This window comes from Drosophila innubila (genome assembly GCF_004354385.1).
Source record: "Drosophila innubila isolate TH190305 chromosome 3R unlocalized genomic scaffold, UK_Dinn_1.0 2_E_3R, whole genome shotgun sequence".
Lineage (NCBI taxonomy): Eukaryota > Metazoa > Arthropoda > Insecta > Diptera > Drosophilidae > Drosophila > Drosophila innubila.
This window is the reverse complement of record NW_022995380.1, coordinates 23,284,328-23,301,299: the sequence shown is the minus strand read 5'-3', so window position 1 is coordinate 23,301,299 and position 16,972 is coordinate 23,284,328. Positions and strand designations below refer to the sequence as shown.

The 16,972-nt window shown below is 36.6% G+C and overlaps 1 protein-coding gene across 1 annotated transcript in view; it reads left to right on the top strand.

Moving 5' to 3' along the window:
• Positions 1-3,886: 3,886 nt before the first annotated feature.
• The window catches only part of LOC117789458 (mushroom body large-type Kenyon cell-specific protein 1), a 54,350-nt gene continuing 41,264 nt past the window's right edge, over positions 3,887-16,972 (top strand). Inside the window, exon 1 of the mRNA XM_034628490.1 lies at positions 3,887-4,044. Within this exon, the coding sequence (XP_034484381.1) occupies positions 3,951-4,044 (94 nt within the window). The 5' untranslated portion in view covers positions 3,887-3,950. The remainder of the gene's footprint in view (positions 4,045-16,972) is intronic.

Here is a 16,972-nt window from a genome sequence, read left to right as displayed (position 1 = left end):
GCATTTTTAGCTAATTGCCATGTTCGAAATCATTCCATTTATTAGTTTAATTAACTAACCGAAACACATCGAACGCAATTAACATGTTTAACTTAATGTGAAACAGAATGTAATTGGCAATATGCTTAATATATGTGCGAAAAACCGAAGACAACTGAAGGTCGACTTTGCAAACATGCTACTAAAATGTAATTTATAAACAAATTTCTAGAAAGTAAACAAATGCAGCAACAAAAAAAACTATTAAAAAAATGAGCAAACATAATTAATAAAATGATGGGAAAAATGTGTAATAATAATAAAATTAATATATAATCGATCATTTCCGCCTTTTGCCAACGAAAACATATAAAAGTAATTGGATGAATTCATCCTATTCAATATATGATAAATAGTTGAATGCCTGAAAGGTGCAACAGAAACTACAAAAAACAACAACGCCTACATATAAATTAAATGCAAATTGTCTATTTAGAATAACAAAAAACTTAAATCGCACTCGTATTGAGCAGCCAATTGGAACAATGGAAAATTGCTGCAATTGCTGCGAATAAATTCAACAATTTCAAGGTTTTAACATTGGCCACGGCTCCAACTCTGTATAATTAACAAAAATTTGGCTCAGACCTTGAACCAAAATAGAAACAAATGAACAAAAAATGGAGAATTGTTAGTTGAAAATTGTGAATTATAATTTGAAACTGGTTGAACCGAAAATGCACTTTGTGCCCAGAACAACTCTAGTAAATATATATGGCATCAACAGTAATATTAACTGATATTAAATGTGCACACCAACTCGTTTTTCTATAGCAGACACTTGATTCTGTTCTATCTCGTACCTTTGAAGCCAATAAATTGCGTCGTCGTCGTTGCCATTTTACTTGTATACCCTGTACTTAAACGTATGGAATCCATTATTAGCTATAATTATAAATTAAATTAAAGGCAAGACTGCAAACCTCTAAAATGTGGCAGAAGTTTTGGTTCAATAGCTTACAGATAAAAATAAAATGATTTTATTAATAATTTTTGTACAGCTTTAAAATTACGCTAATAAAATATATTATTTAAAGATAAAATCTTTACAACTAATATCTTTAGCACAGTAACTTTCGTTTAATAAAGGGTTTCATCTAGAGTTCGCGTTCGACTGGTAGATAATTTTAGAGGTTTGCAGTCTTGATTAAATTAATCTTTGACCTGCATTAAAAGTTGAATCTACGTCGACATTTTCATCTAGGAGATTTTAGCAAGTGTATTATTAAATACTTTAGTCTTGATGTATTGCATATATATTTAATTTTTATTAGAATATTTAATTAGAGAAGCATACCAGTTCAGAAATTATCCAAAAAAAATTGTATTCTACAATACAGAGCAAAGGGATGAAGCAACAGTAGAGTATCTCAAAGTTAATCACACTCTGCCAGCCGCATTTTCACTTGTTTTTTTGTGATTTTTTTTTTTTGTGCGACGGCACATGTTTCTCTACATATGTAAGTGTATATATGTACTCGATGTATATTATATGGCTACAAGTTTCAAGCTGCAATCCGGCCTTGATATTTTGCAAAAATTTATTTATGAAATCAAATGCATGCGAACGAGAAATAGAGAAGCAGAGACACTCAGGCAGAGAGACAGTGGAATTGTGGGACAGTGAGACAGTGAGACAGAGACATCGAAATCGACATCGACACATAGATACTTGTTGCATTTATTATAGAACGAACGTTCGATTCAATGAATTCTCTTAGCTCTTTTTTTTTTGTATCTGTAACACGTAGACTGATTACTATGCTTCACACATTTTGTATCTGTATCTGAAAATTGTATCTGTATCTGTATATCTTTCGGGCTTGGCTTTGATCCCCTGCTCCCACTCTTTCTCTCTCTCTTTTTCTCTGTCTCATCTTGTCTAGCTGCTATCTGGAAAGGCAGGAAGCAACACTTCTAAAAACGAAATAAGTTGAGGTTGCAATTTTTTGATCGTCATTTGAGGCTGGGCAGCTGAAAAAGCTGCAAATACATACATAATTGCAAATTGTGTTTTCTATGTAAATATGGCAAAATTAAAAAAAAAAAAAAAAAAAAATAAGGAGAAGAGAATATTTAAAATAATACCAAAAAGGCGTTGGGCTGGCGCTGCGAATCGCTCAATCTATGGCCCAAAGGAAGCAACAAATTGCTGCCTGTTGCAACAGTTGCTGCCACAGCAACGTCCATCATAATCAACGTCCATCATCAGCTGCTGTGGTTGCTGCCGCGTGCTCAGTTGACACACCCACCAAGTGGCTACTGCATGCACCAAAATGCTGCACGCCAACTGCCAATTCCAATTCCTCGCCTTCATGCTCTTGCTCCTTGCTGTTGTTGTTGTTGTCGTTGCTGTTGTTGTCGTGGTTGTTGTTGTTGTCGTCCCTCGTCGGCTACTTTTGGCATTGCCCGCCTCCAGCGATGGCAGCAAGTAATTTTTCATCACCAGCTAAGTCTAAGCCATCCCAATACCCATCTTCAAAACCAAAACTCTCTTAGCTACCAGTTTTTCCAAGGGACCCACAACGTCAGACGCTGCCAGTTTGCCAGTTTGCCAGTTGCCTTTTGTATAGGCGCCCCATGTTCGTTCGCATATCTGATATTAGAATCTCAATTAGTTTTCCTTTTGCACTGTCTTTATGCGTATGCTTTGAGCATGTTGGAGGTATTGTAATTTACTTTTGGAGGCAGGTTTTAATGGCCAACAAGTGCTTCGAAATGTCAGAGTTAATAAGCAGCCAGGCAGCAGACTATAGCTAAAATAAAATTCCATTGTCTACTCATATATGTAAATATTTAATACTACAGTACTTGGAAAAACCCTTTTGTTTACGTTCAAAAATAACCCAAAAATATTATATTAATTTTTTGTTTCTACTAAGTAAACAGCTAGGCAAAAACACTCACAGAAAAATCAGACAACTACTATTTACGGCATTAAAATATTTCGAAATAAAAAATTGCTTAAATTAATGCAAACGTCAACAACGACAGCGGCTTTTGAATAAATTAGTTTAATAGTCAGATCAAATAAAAAATAAATTATAAATGTCTACTCAAATAAATATTTAGCACTTCAAATTCTGTGGAATTACTTGGGAAAAACTTTTGTTTACGTTCAAAAATAACCCTAAATTTGATTTAATGGATTTAAAATTTTACTAGGTAAAAAGTTAAGCAATTACACTCACAGACACATTTAACTGTTTACGGCATTAAAATATTTTTTTAAAAAAAAGCGAAAATTAATTCAAACGCCAACAACGACAACGGCTTTTGAATAAATTAGTGTAATAGCCAGATTAAATGGCAACGACAACAACAACAAATAGTTGCCTTGTTGTTTGTGTGTAACTAGGAAATATCAAAAACTGGTAGCTGCCCGAATAGTAAAAGCCCCACAATTACAATTATAGCAACAGAAATATATTGTATAGTACGATACAACAACAAAAAACAACCACAACAACTACACACACGACTGGCGACTTGGCAAGAATGTAACAAAAAAAATAAATAAACTTAAATATTTTTCAGCATATGAAATAATAATAAGAATAATAAAAAAAAAAGGGGCAACAGGTTTTGTGTGTGTTTTCGCGTTAACCTTGAAATAAAACTCGTTTAATCATTTCTCAAGCGACTCGAAAATGCAATGAAAACAACAACAACTACCACTGCACAGCAACAACAACCACAATCGTTATATGTATGATACGTTAAATGGCGCATTATAAATTAAACAATTTGAACAGAGACTCGTATTGGAAAATTTCGTATTAATCGCACATTAATTTAATTTTTTTTTCGTCTCTCTCTCTCTCTTTTTTTTTGTTATTATTTTCAGGTACAGTTGCGACAAAAACTCATTTCCGCAAGCACATTTACAAATAGATGTAGAAATATATATAATGGCGGATTGTTCGTTTGCCAGATGCCAACAGGAGCGACGCCTCATCAAGCGCGAGCTAATGAAATGGTCAAAGGATATGCTCCACATTGTGGGTGAGTGGCCAAAAACGATTTACTCCTTATGTCGCAGCACTTGGGCACACAATCCAATTAAAAGTAAAACCCCTTACTATGTACTATATATAGACGTAAAGCCAATAAGCCCAATAATTTCTTGTGTCTGTGTTGGGTCAAACATTTTTCCAGCGTCATCTTCCAACAATGTCCTTTTTTTTTTTTTATATGCTTTGAACCATGTTCGTACTACCTGTATTGGGCGGATTTGCTGTTAAACGTTAAATGAAGTGTGTGGGCTAAAAAGTTCGACATGGAAATTGACTTTAGTCCTGTGGTAATCAACATAAGTTGAGTCCTGCCCAGAGCTTACCATATGTTTCACTCGCCAATGTATATAGTAAGTGGCATGAGAAAGGATATGCAAGGATTCAAAAAAAAATAAAAACAACAACTAAAATGCCTCGGTGCGCCATCAACAGCTACAGATACATTTACCGACTTTAAGCTATAGATACTAATACCAGCGTTGCAGTCGCAGTCGGCGTCGCAGTCGCCGTCGCAGTCGCAGTCGCAGCCGACGTCAGCGTTAGGGCTAAAGCAAACACCAAGAAAAATTAACATAAATTGCATATTTTTTTTTGTACTTCTTGCTTATTGCATTTCTTGCTGGGCAGCCTTATCCTTCGTTCTATGTGGAAACACTCTCATTTCGGTTTTTGAGCACGTTTAGCACGTTGCCGGCTCCATTTCCCTCTACCCCTCTCCCAGTCCCATCTCTATCTCACACTTTTCTCGTGCCACCTGCATTAAAATGTTAAATGCCTTTTGTTGTTGTATTTTTTTTTTTCTCTCTATACATTTTTTCTTGTTCTGGCAACTACCACGACGACGAGCAACGAGCAGCTTTGGTCCTTGCTCGTCCTTGTCCCGCCATCCGTGTCTCCGTGCACTCAATTACTTCCTCAATGCGCTCCATAATGCTTATCGTCCTTGTTTCTAGTTGACATTCCCGCACTGCCAGCCAACGCTTCCAATGTCCCCCACTTTTGCTCCTTTCCGCTTTTTCTCTGCTTTCCATCTACCCCAAACCCTTGGCACATTTTTCCAGCGACAATTTTTGTTGCCACTCAACGGGTGGTTGGTTGGGTGGTTGAGTCAGTGGTTGGGTGGTGTTTCGGCGTCGTTGTCGCACGAAGCTGCAAAAAATCGTTGTCTGGCTTTCAGCTGGTGCAGCTTTAGGGTTGGATTTGGTTTGGGTAAGTTTTTAGCTGCACTATTCTCTCAGTGTGAGTGTGTGTGTGTGTTTGTATGTGTGTGTGTGTGTGCCCAAAACGAAGTGTTATACGAGATAACGAAGCACACTTAAACGCACGCACACAGCGCCAACAGGACGAGCAGGACGACGACGTGTCCCTACGAAATATATTGCACAATATAAAAATGCAGACGACGACGACTGCCGAATGCGTTGAGGTCCCCCCAACCCCCAAACCCCGCTCATCCCTCACCCCTTTCCGCTGCCCTGACACCTCCACAACCATAAGCCGAAAAGGCACCTACAACCGAATGCTGTCGCCGAAAGACGAGCCAACGAGGAGCAAGCAATGCCATCGCCATCGCCCTCGCCATCGTCCTCTTCCTCGTTCTCGTCCTCGTTCTCGTCCTCGTCCTCGTCGTTGTTGTTGCTGTTGTAGTTGGCGACGTAGCTGTTTTTGTGGCCGATTTTCGACGCTGTCGCCATCCTCATCCCGACCTAGCTCTTCACTAGCAGCACCACCAAAATGAGAGTCGAGTTTCCAACGAGCGACGATTTCGTCGTTTCTTTTTTTTCCTGTTTTTTTTTTTTTTTGTCGCCCAATGCTCTCGTGTTTTTGGTAGATCGAAGAAGATGCCATGCAGTGGGTTAGGTTATATATATACATATATATATATATATATGTGTGTGTGTGTGTGTGCTGCTTGCCTGTTGCATCAGTGGGTTCAACCGGCTGACTGGGTTGCTCAGTTGCTCTATTGCTCCGTTCTTGGCAATGGCTCAATCAGTGGTGGCGTTCCATTTGATTGTAATGGGATATACCACTTGTAGCTTCAACAGGCCAAATTCACAACAGCTAACAATTTGGTTGTTAACTTCCGGCAAGTCAAATTGCACACTGACAGTTAAACAATAATTATTTTAAATATACAAAAGATTCAGAAAATAAGTGTTGGAATTTATTTTTTTTTTATAACTTTTAATATTTATATTAACATTTACATTATACAGTAATATTTAAATTTATTTGTTAATTTAAATGTATACTTATAGTTAGCTTGACAATAAATAAATTAATATAACAACATTTTTAGGTTGAGGAATATTTTATATAATTACCAAAATTATGAAAAATGTATTTGATGTATTTTTATTCAATCTAAGAATAATTTAATTCATTTCAATAAATATATCATTTTTCAAAAAAATAAAAAAAATATTTCTTGTTTAAAGATAAAAAAAAAACGGATGTTAGAATAATGTTTTTATTTATAACTGATATAGTTATAAAGGCTTTGTTTGGCATGTTTTTAGAGTTAGTTAAAAAGGACATCGAGAAAAGTTTTCAGCTTACTAAAAAGCAGTTTATACTTATATTTGCTTACTTTTTAGATGAAATTATGAAAATGTACAGCAAAACTTAGCAAAATAAAAAATCTTTTAAAAATTCATCGAATTTTTACATAAATTTTATCAATTAAAAAAGTAGTCAAATATTAGTTTAAATTTTAAAAATTTTAATATGATATTGTTGATTTACAAAATGTAATTTAACAAATACATTCAAATGCCACATATTTAAGATTTTTAAAATGTTGTTCCTTAATTTGATTTTCTTGCAAGGTAATTTTTGAATATCAGCGGATTTCTTTCGGGATAAAATTAATAAAATAAATCATGAGTTCTTATTTATATCAAAAAATTGAAAAGGTCTTAATATAATGAATACGTTTGTACGCTAAAATGTTTAATATGGTTTTGGCATTGGCAAAATATACGGAAATAATTTATTTAAAAAAAAAATAGCTTTAGGAATATTAAAACAAAAAATGTCGAGCATTTAAGGCACTGTAGAAAGAAGGAGAAAACAAATGCTTGCTGAAGAGTAGAGCGAAAGTGTCAGAGCATTGTTGTTGCCAGAGTATGTGTGTGTGTGAGTGTGTTTGTGTTTGTGAGTGTGTGTGTGTGTGTGTGAAGAAAAAGCGAATCAGCAGGTGCTGGGTAATATTGTGGGCCACACTGCAACTCGTGCCACACCATTTGGGTTTACTTTATACATATATGTGTGTGTGTGTGTATATATATACTTATACTTGTAGTTAGTGCGGCGTCTCTAGTATTCGTATATTGGGCGCACTGCGAACGCATCTTTCGATTACAGCAATAACAATAACAACAACAACAACAAGTGAAGAAGGGAGAGAAGGGAGGATATCAGAACTTTCTCGTTCTCCTGCTCGCCTCACATTTTTGTTGTCGTTGTAAGAAGGCATTTTTATGCGCTGTGCCTGCAAAGGATGGAAGGTTGGCTGGATGCAACAAGCGTTGAGGCGCCTCAACGCCAGCCAACAGCTGTGTGCGTGGGCGGGCAATTCAAACCACAGTGCCGCACCACCACACCTTCCCATACGCTCCCCCTCCCCTCTCCCACGTACCGCCCTGCACTCGGTTTGCACCAAATCCTACACAGGATTTTATGGACTACGCAATAGGTACTCCTCCCAACTTTCCAGCCAGTCGCAGTGTTCTTTTCTATTTTTCTTTTATTTTCCTTTTGCAGTTGCCTTGTTGCTGTTGTTGTTCTTGGTGTTGTTGTTGTTGCGTAGCATTTTTTCTGGCGGTTTTTAGGTTACATTTTTACGAGTTCTACGCTTCCACTCTGCGAGTATTTCGCGCCGCTTTTCTTGTTGTTGTTGTTGTTGTTGTTTGTGGCCACGACGACGCTGAGAGACGACGAAGGAAACGTAGACGTTGCCGCTGCCGCTGCCGTTGCTGCCACAAACGTTCTTCGTGTGCAACAGCAGCAAGGACGCAACCAAATTCATGCGCTCCTTAGTTTAAGTGTATCTGTGTATTGGTTTATACACACACATTTATGCATGCATCTGTATGTGTGTGGAAGCGCCACAAGTGGGTGAGTGAATGAGTGAGTGAATGAGTGAGTGAGTGGGTGAGTGGTTGAGGATAAGGCCAGGCTGAATTTGCTGCTGCCGGGTTAGTTTCGTGCACAGAAATTGGAAAATAGATTTTTTGGTTGGCTGCCTTTGGCCTTTTTTTTTTTTTTTTGTTGCTCTCTTCTTTCTTATTCTAGCTTCTTCTTTTTCTATATATCGTTTGGCATTTTTTGTTGCTCCTTTTGTGCATATTCGATGTGCATGTGGACTGAGCAGGATGCTGTGGCCGGCTGGTCATACCCAGACCCAGAGCAGGCTAAGCTTGGCCAGAAAGTCAGCCTGGCATTGGGTGGTCTACTGTGGTTAACTGTGCCTTGCTGTGGTTTTGTGCGCTGGTCAGAGCCCAAGGTAAGAGCCAGAACAATGTGCTCCGCAGGAAGCCAACAAACGAGGCTGACGCACACAAGACGCTACCCCCCTCCCTCCCACGCTGCTGTTGCCAACATTTCTTGCGTATATTTGTTGCATTTCCCTCCACTGATTTTTTTGCGTGTATAGAAAAAATGAAGCGGAAGCACGAAAAAGCACAAAGTTAACGCGCTGACTGTGGATGCTAAAAGTGGGTGTCCATTTGGGTGGTTTTCGGGCAGTCAGCCGACGACAAGGATCGAGCAATATGGCGCTAAGAACATTGGGCAAAATGCAGTGCAAAAAAACAAAAAAAAAAGAAAGAAGAAATTTATATATAAAAAAAAAAAATTTCACATTATGTGCGTGTGCATAGGGAGAGGGCAAGTGTGTGTGTGTGTGTGTGTAGGTGGGTGGTGAGTATAAGCAAACAGCAAAACACACAAAAACAAAATGGAGCAAAAAGTAAAATGGAAAAAGAAAAATAGAGCAAAAGAAAAGAAGAACATTAAAAAAAAATGAAGCACGTTGTACGTTGGGAGGTTTTTGAGGTTTGGGGTGCCATGGCAGAGGTTAGGGGATGGGGGAAGGAATGGCATCTGGGTGGTGGGTGGGTGGGTGTTTGGGTTTTGACTTCGTCGTTAACGTCGCAGTCGTTGTCGCTGTCGCTGCCAGCGTCGACTGCTGCATTTTATTTTGTGCTGAAAAAGTTTCGTGTGCTCGAAAAAAGTTTCGTCGCTTCGTTGACGTCGTTGTTGGCGTCGTGCGCTTTTGGTAGTTTTTGCTGCAAGGGAAACGAATAGACGACGATCGGAGCAGGGTGGGCGGGGGTAGGGTAACTAACCCCTTGCATGTGTGTGTGTGTGGGTGTGTAGCTCTGTTTGTGTGTGTGTGTGTGTGTGAGCAAGGCATTTGACTGGGTTTGAGTTTTGCAGCAACATTTGGCTGCACTCGGTTGGTTGGCTGTGCTCTGCTTGGACGTGACGGAAGCGGGAAGCGGGAAAGCGGGGAATGGGGGCGGTGGCGAGGCGGGGGCGGGTAGCCTTATAGTTTGGTGGGTGTCTCCTGACATTTTTGTCGAATTTGCAGTAGTTGCTTGTAGTAGTTTTGTTGGCTGCGATGCTGGCGCCGACGGCAGCGTCAGCAGCGACTGCACAACTATTTTTCGTGCTGCGGCGTTTGGTGCGCATTGTGCAACAAGTGAGTTTGGCAACAGCCACCAACAGGACGACAACTAGTTTTCGGCACCAGCAGCAGCAGCAGCAGCAACAAGCCAAAAAAAAAATATAGACAGAAGCCAAAAATAAATGAAAATAAAACTGACACTTGTTCTTTTGCCACGTCAGTTTGCCAGTTTGCCAGTTTGCCAGTTTGCCAGTTAATTGTGTAAATTTTCAATGGGCAACCAAAGTGGCAGCAATTGTGGCATGAACTGAATCAAATCATTCAACATTTTGTGGCCAGAGCCCCTCCAGTTGCTGGATGCTGCCAGTTGTGGCATCCATTGTGGCATTCTCTGATTCAAGTGTGTGTTGATTGAAGCAACAATTGGCGCCAACTGTTGCACGTTTCTCGTTTCTCGTTTGACGATTGACGTTTGACTTTCGCCGTGTCGCGTTCCGTTTCAAGTGCCGCACGCTCCACAAAAGTGTTGTGCGCTTTTCAGCGCAACACTTCCGGTTGTGTGTGTGCGTGTGTGTGTGTGTGTGGGTGTATGTGATTATGTGTGTGTGAAAATTTAATTAAAGACCTTGTCACAGCTGCACTCTGATAATTTATGTGTATGCATTTAATTAAAGCAATCACACACGGCCATTTACATACCTATAAACAAGCCAAGATACGAGTAAAAACTTCAAGATAATTTGCTTGTGCCTCGCATATGTTGAACTTGAATCTTTTCTTACGAGCGTTGTCAACGCTTAATTGAATTCAGTTCTTGATATACCGAATTTCGACTGCATTTCAATTGAATAAACACATTCAATAGATGGCCTAGATGGTGAGTGATAACTTTTCGGAAAGTATTTTAATTGCAAATTCAAATGTTTTTAGTATTTTGCCGCATTACTTAAAATTCACGAAAAATTGTTACACATTTTATAACAATTCTTTTTCAAAAGACGACAATTTTTTTACATTTTTAAATAATTTCAAGTGTTAATTAATTTTAAAAAAGTTGTAAGTCCTTTTAAATTTTTAAACAACTTAAAGTATTGCTAATATTTGACTCCGAATAAACTTTTTTATTTTTTGAACCAAAAAGTCTTAGACTTTATGTCTATTTCAAAAAATATACCTTTATTATATTTGTTAAATCTTTACAGTTTAATGTATTCATGTCATTTCTTTTAGTTACGGTTAAAGTGCAACAATTTGAGAATGGTACATATCGTAATTTCTTTTTAAATTCATCTGAGAGTTCTTCAAATTTTTTTTTTAAATAATTAAAAAAAAAACAGGTCCTACCTCAGTAACTAATTTTGAAACAAAAAATTTAAGTTAATAAATGGCATTGATAACAGACATAAATTAAACTGTATTTCTTACTTAGAATTCTTAATGACACGTTCAGTTTTACTCAAATTAACATCACACAATTGCAGTCTTTGGTTTAGAAAAATAAATGACCAAAAATAGTTATCCTTGAATTTTTAATTTCTTTCTTATCTGATAAAAAAAATACATTCAATTTGTGGAGGAATAAAGTGTAGCAAAAATACAGAAAAAAACTTAATTTTTAATATTTGCAATCCAAAATTATTTTAGTTGATATTAAAAAAAAACTTTCCCATTTTGAATAGAATTTATTAAATAATGTTAATTTAAATAATTATATGAAGCTGCAAATTTTGAAACAAATACTTGTTAAATACTGTTTATTCTTTACAAAACCGGTGAGCATATAAAATAATTGAAATAAATATTAAGTGAATATCAAGTTACAATCCCCTTAATAGTCTAAAAAGTATCAAAACTATTTAAGGAAAACTGATTTAATTCTAAACTACAATTTGTCAAACAAAATCGATAGCCCCAAAAATGTGGTAATCGTTTTGCACTTCATTATGTTTAGAGCATAAGTTGAAAAGTTCTTTGGAGTTTGTTTTAACTTACAAAATTTCGTGAAGGTAAAGTGCAAAAGCCGTGCAAAGCGAGTGTAAACAAAATGTACACAACAATTACCTGTTATACTCGTAGTCGAAAGCCAAACAAAAATGCAACACTTTGCAAACTATTAAAGCCAAAAAGTCGAACAGCTCTGTTGACAGATTCCAAAACACTTGCACAAACTGCACGTTTACACTCATAAAATTTATAGTATATATTCATATAGATATATATATATCTGTTGTGTACGAGTATAAGAGCCCGAAACTTAACAAACAACATGATAGCTTCACATTTGCCTCCATCTTTTGGCAGCTGAAAAAGCTGAAAGGCAAACGTGTAACAAGAATTTTATGCTTATATGGAAATTCTTTGAAGAAAACTTTTGCAAATAGACAACAGAGCGGGCTACACATGTACAACACAACACAACACAACACAGGTCGGGGCAACAGGCAGGAGCGCGAGGCAAACAACAAAAGCCAACAATGTGCCAAAGGAGCAGCCACATCAGATACTTGTCTCCCCCTCCCTCCTCCATACCCCTTTCCACTCTGCCTGCCACAATCCACACAGAGTTCACAACGTTGGCAACGACGTTGCAGACGTTTGTATTTGACTTTGTAACATCGTTATACAACAACAACAAGAACAACAATAATAACAAGAAACTAGCGCACTTGTTGCATAAGTCACCCACACACACACACACACACACACACACACACACACACACACACACAGCATGGCCCACACCAACAAGTGGCAATGGCGACGCATAAAAGTATGCAAAGACTTGTGAATTCACACATTCTAACAACGCGACGCCAACTGCAGCAGCGACGTCAGCGTCGACGGCGCTGCCAACAGCGATGGCAACAGGATGCGGAAGCTGATGTTGCAGCTGATGTTGCAGCTGCTGCGTCGCGGCACTTTCGGCGATTTTCGACGAACACATTTGCCACGATGTGGCAGCATACATATGTACATGTGTGTCTGTGTGTGTGCGTGTGTGTGTGTGTGTGTGTGTGTTAACTTGCCCCACTCTCTCACACAGTTTGGCCAGCAACAGTTGTCAACTGTCGACAACTTGTTGTTGTTTGCGGCAAGCGAAGACATTGTGCCCCAAAATGTGGAAACTTGGCAAAGAAATCGAAGGCACAGACACACACACAAACACACACACACATACACTTACATACAGCGCAACAACTCCATTAGCACAACGATTCTGGCATCAAAATGATTTCCAGTTTATATTGCTTTTGTCCATACTTTTTAGCCTAACTACCAAAAAATAAAAATAAAAAAGCAAGTGGCAATTTCGACTATTTCCTATAGTTTTTTTACTGCATCTTTTTGTGTTGTTTGTTGCTCCATTTGCTTCGACAAACTGTTGTCTGGAGTGTGGCAAGTGGAGTGTCTGCTGGCTATTGCCTTTGTGTGGACACTACAGACTGTACTTTCAGCATCTTGGCAACAAAAAAAAAGGAGCTTCGAGACATTGTCAACCACAATGTGAACAACGAAATCGATAAATATGCAGCACAGCGCAGTTTTGTAAAAATACATTGAAAATGCATTAGACGTTGCACTATGACATGAATTTAAATCGCGACTGTCTCGCATTTCATTTGGGCTTTTGTTTAGCCCACTCTCTGCCTCCCTGTCTCTCTTTATTGCCATTATTTCTTTTATTCTTCATGTTTTTTCTATTTTTAATTAGAAGCGTGAAAAGTAGCTAATGCATTAATCGTGTGCTATAAATTTCAAAATGCAACCAACTCTCCTGACAGGCAATCAAAGTGCACACAGTTTCCATGTGCTTTCAAGGTTGACAATGCGAAAAAAATAAATAAAAAAAAATAACAAATAACAAATAACAAAAAATAATAATAATAAAATCCAGTTACTGGCTAACAACGCAATCAAAACGCAATCTAAACTCAGCTCGACTCAACTTGACTCTGTCTCCAGTCAATTGCCATTTGCTGGCCACTAATCAAACGTAACGAAATTACTTACAAGCATAAACATGCTTCAAATCAGACAGGTTCGCCTTGAGATTTCGACCAAAATGGCGCTGCAACGGTAAAGCCGGCGGCTAACTGTCGTCTAACTTTGCCACTAACTTGTTGCGCGACATTTACACGGAAGCAAAAAGTCAAAACAGCTCTTGACTCTGTCTCTGTCTCCGTCTCTTTCTCTGTATTCGTATCTGTGTCTGTATTTATGTGTGCATCAGTAAGAGAATGAATTCGTGCTATGCGGCGTATACGTGATATGCCAAATGTTACGCACACTGATTATCGAATTGATCAGATTGAGATCGCATAGAATTGAATGAAAGTAAGCTTGCTATATAGCCTAAGCGGAGGCTTGTCAGCTGGATTAATCTGTATAATCGTTTGTCAACACATGCAAATAAATTAAATATGTAATTAATCAAAAATTATAATATCTATTTATAATTAGCACACAATTCTCTATATATAGTTGTATAGAAGAAAGTCCAATCAATATGCGATCGTCATTTGATTTTTTTTTATTGTCCGATTTGCTACAATAAAATTCGTATTGATTTCATTGATTTCACAATGACAGAGGAGCTTTAAATAAGTAAATAAAAAGAAGAGTTGAAAAAATCAAAACAGTTAGTCATGCAATAAATATTATTACAAAGCAACAAATTTTATTTGTGCCTAGAAATAGCTTTTCTTAGTTTCTTAATAAAGTTGGAAATAATAATACAAATCAAATTGTATTTGTTTTTCAACAAGATATTAAGCAAGATTTATTGCGTTCAGATTAAGCTTTCCTCCATTGTCAGTTTGTATGTGTGCATTGTAAATGTTATGATAGCACAATATCTAAAATACTTTGCTAACATTTGCCAACTCACTAATTTCACATTTCTGTACTTTAATCGCAATTGCACACAACTTGTTATAATTCCATGCATATATGCATATATATAAATATGGCTTGCAACAGCCCAAAATATGAATCATATCAAATTGCATTAGTTTAGCTTGCGACTAAAACAGCGATAAAAAGCATTCCACAAATTGCAATATGAAAATCCAATGCGAGAGCAATATATATAAATATACGTATAAATAAATCTTATATACATGAATGCAATAATGCCATTCCATAAATGAGTAAATAATAAGAAATCAAGCAAAATTGATTAAACGCTTATCAGTCAGATGAAGAAGAAGAACAAGACACAGAAGCAAAAATTGATTTCGAAAATCGATTCAATAAAATAAAGATGTTGTGCAAATCAAATGTGTCTCAATAACTTTTTTGTGTGGCAATGTAAAATGCGTTGTCACCTATGCTGTTCTTGTTGTTACGATTGTTGTTATTGTTGTTGTTGTATAAAGTATGACTTCAGCAGCGTCTTGTACACTGTGTGAAAAAGTTGAGTTGGTTTTGATGCGTTTTGATGCGTTTTGATTTTTACCACATAATAAGCGTTCGACTTGCAAATAAAATTAATTAGAACTTCTTTTAGTGTATAATTGTTTTGGTTTGTCAAAACCAACAACAACCACACAGATTTTCGTCGCGACGCAGAGAGTCATAAAAGTGTTCATTTTGCTTTGATTTATGACTTCAGAAGTTGTGTTTGTTGTAGATGTTGTTGTAGTGCTCCCGATTGCAAATTTCGTGCCCACCGCTGGTATAAACAAATGAAAGCGAAGATAAGAGAACCGATGAGTTAACTACGTGTCCGCCTATTTGATAATTAATACTTGTATTTGTATGTGCGTGAGTGTGTGTGTGTGTTGTGTGTTAATGGATGGATTTGAATTTGTGCAACTTGATAACTGATATGATAACAGCACTTTAAGATTTAAATACTAAACCAATCCATATAAGTTCAGACAAAAAAACTTTAGTCAAATTAAAAATCTACGCTAGCTGTTAGCTGTTGTCAAATACAGTTCGATATATTTTTTTTATGTAATTTTTTTGTAATAGTTTTAAGCAGGGAATAAAACCGAAAAAATATACTTAACGGTACAACAAATCAATTTTCAAACACAAATGTCGTTTTATACCAAAAATTTGACATCAAAATAAATAGGGAAAATAAAATTTTTTAACGAATCAAATATTTAAATGCAGAATGAATTAAGAGGCCAAACTATTATCAAAATTACATTCCGCTTAAAAATCGGTTCAGTTTTGACCAAGTTATGACAGTTTGAAGTTGGTCAGACTGCGGATTAAGCCACTTTACAAGTCCAAATTTTTGTATAATTTCACATGATTTTTTACAAAAAAATGAAAGGTCTCAGAATCAAGTATAAAGTGTTGTTTTATACTAATTACGATATCAGGAGTTCATTAAAAGTGAAAACTTGAGATTTAAAATTTTGAATTTTCGAAATTTCAAAGGGGGGACCCTTAGGATCGAAATCGAATCTTGGTCAAAAATAATTAAATTTTCTAAATGAACAAAATTTAAATGCAGAATGAATTAAGAGGCCATATCATGATCATAATGACATTCCGTTTGAAAATCGGTTCAGTTTTGATCAAGTTATGACAGTTTTAAGTTGGTCAAACTGCGGACTTGGCCACTTTACAAGTCCAAATTTTTGTTAAATTTCACATGATTTTTTACAAAAATATGAAAGGTCTCAGAATCAAGTTTAAAGTGTTGTTTTATACTAATTACGATATCAGGAGTTCATTAAAAGTGAAAACTTGAGATTTAAAATTTTGAATTTTCGAAATTTCAAAGGGGGGACCCTTAGGATCGAAATCGAATCTTGGTCAAAATAATTAAATTTTCTAAATGAACAAAATTTAAATGCAGAATGAATTAAGAGGCCATATCATGATCATAATGACATTCCGTTTGAAAATCGGTTCAGTTTTGATCAAGTTATGACAGTTTTAAGTTGGTCAAACTGCGGACTTGGCCACTTTACAAGTCCAAATTTTTGTTAAATTTCACATGATTTTTTACAAAAATATGAAAGGTCTCAGAATCAAGTTTAAAGTGTTGTTTTATACTAATTACGATATCAGGAGTTCATTAAAAGTGAAAACTTGAGATTTAAAATTTTGAATTTTCGAAATTTCAAAGGGGGGACCCTTAGGATCGAAATCGAATCTTGGTCAAAAATAATTAAATTTTCTAAATGAACAAAATTTAAATGCAGAATGATTTAAGAGGCCAAATCATGATCATAATGACATTCCGTTTGAAAATCGGTTCAGTTTTGATCAAATTATGACAGTTTGAAGTTGGCCAGACTGCGGACTTAGCCAC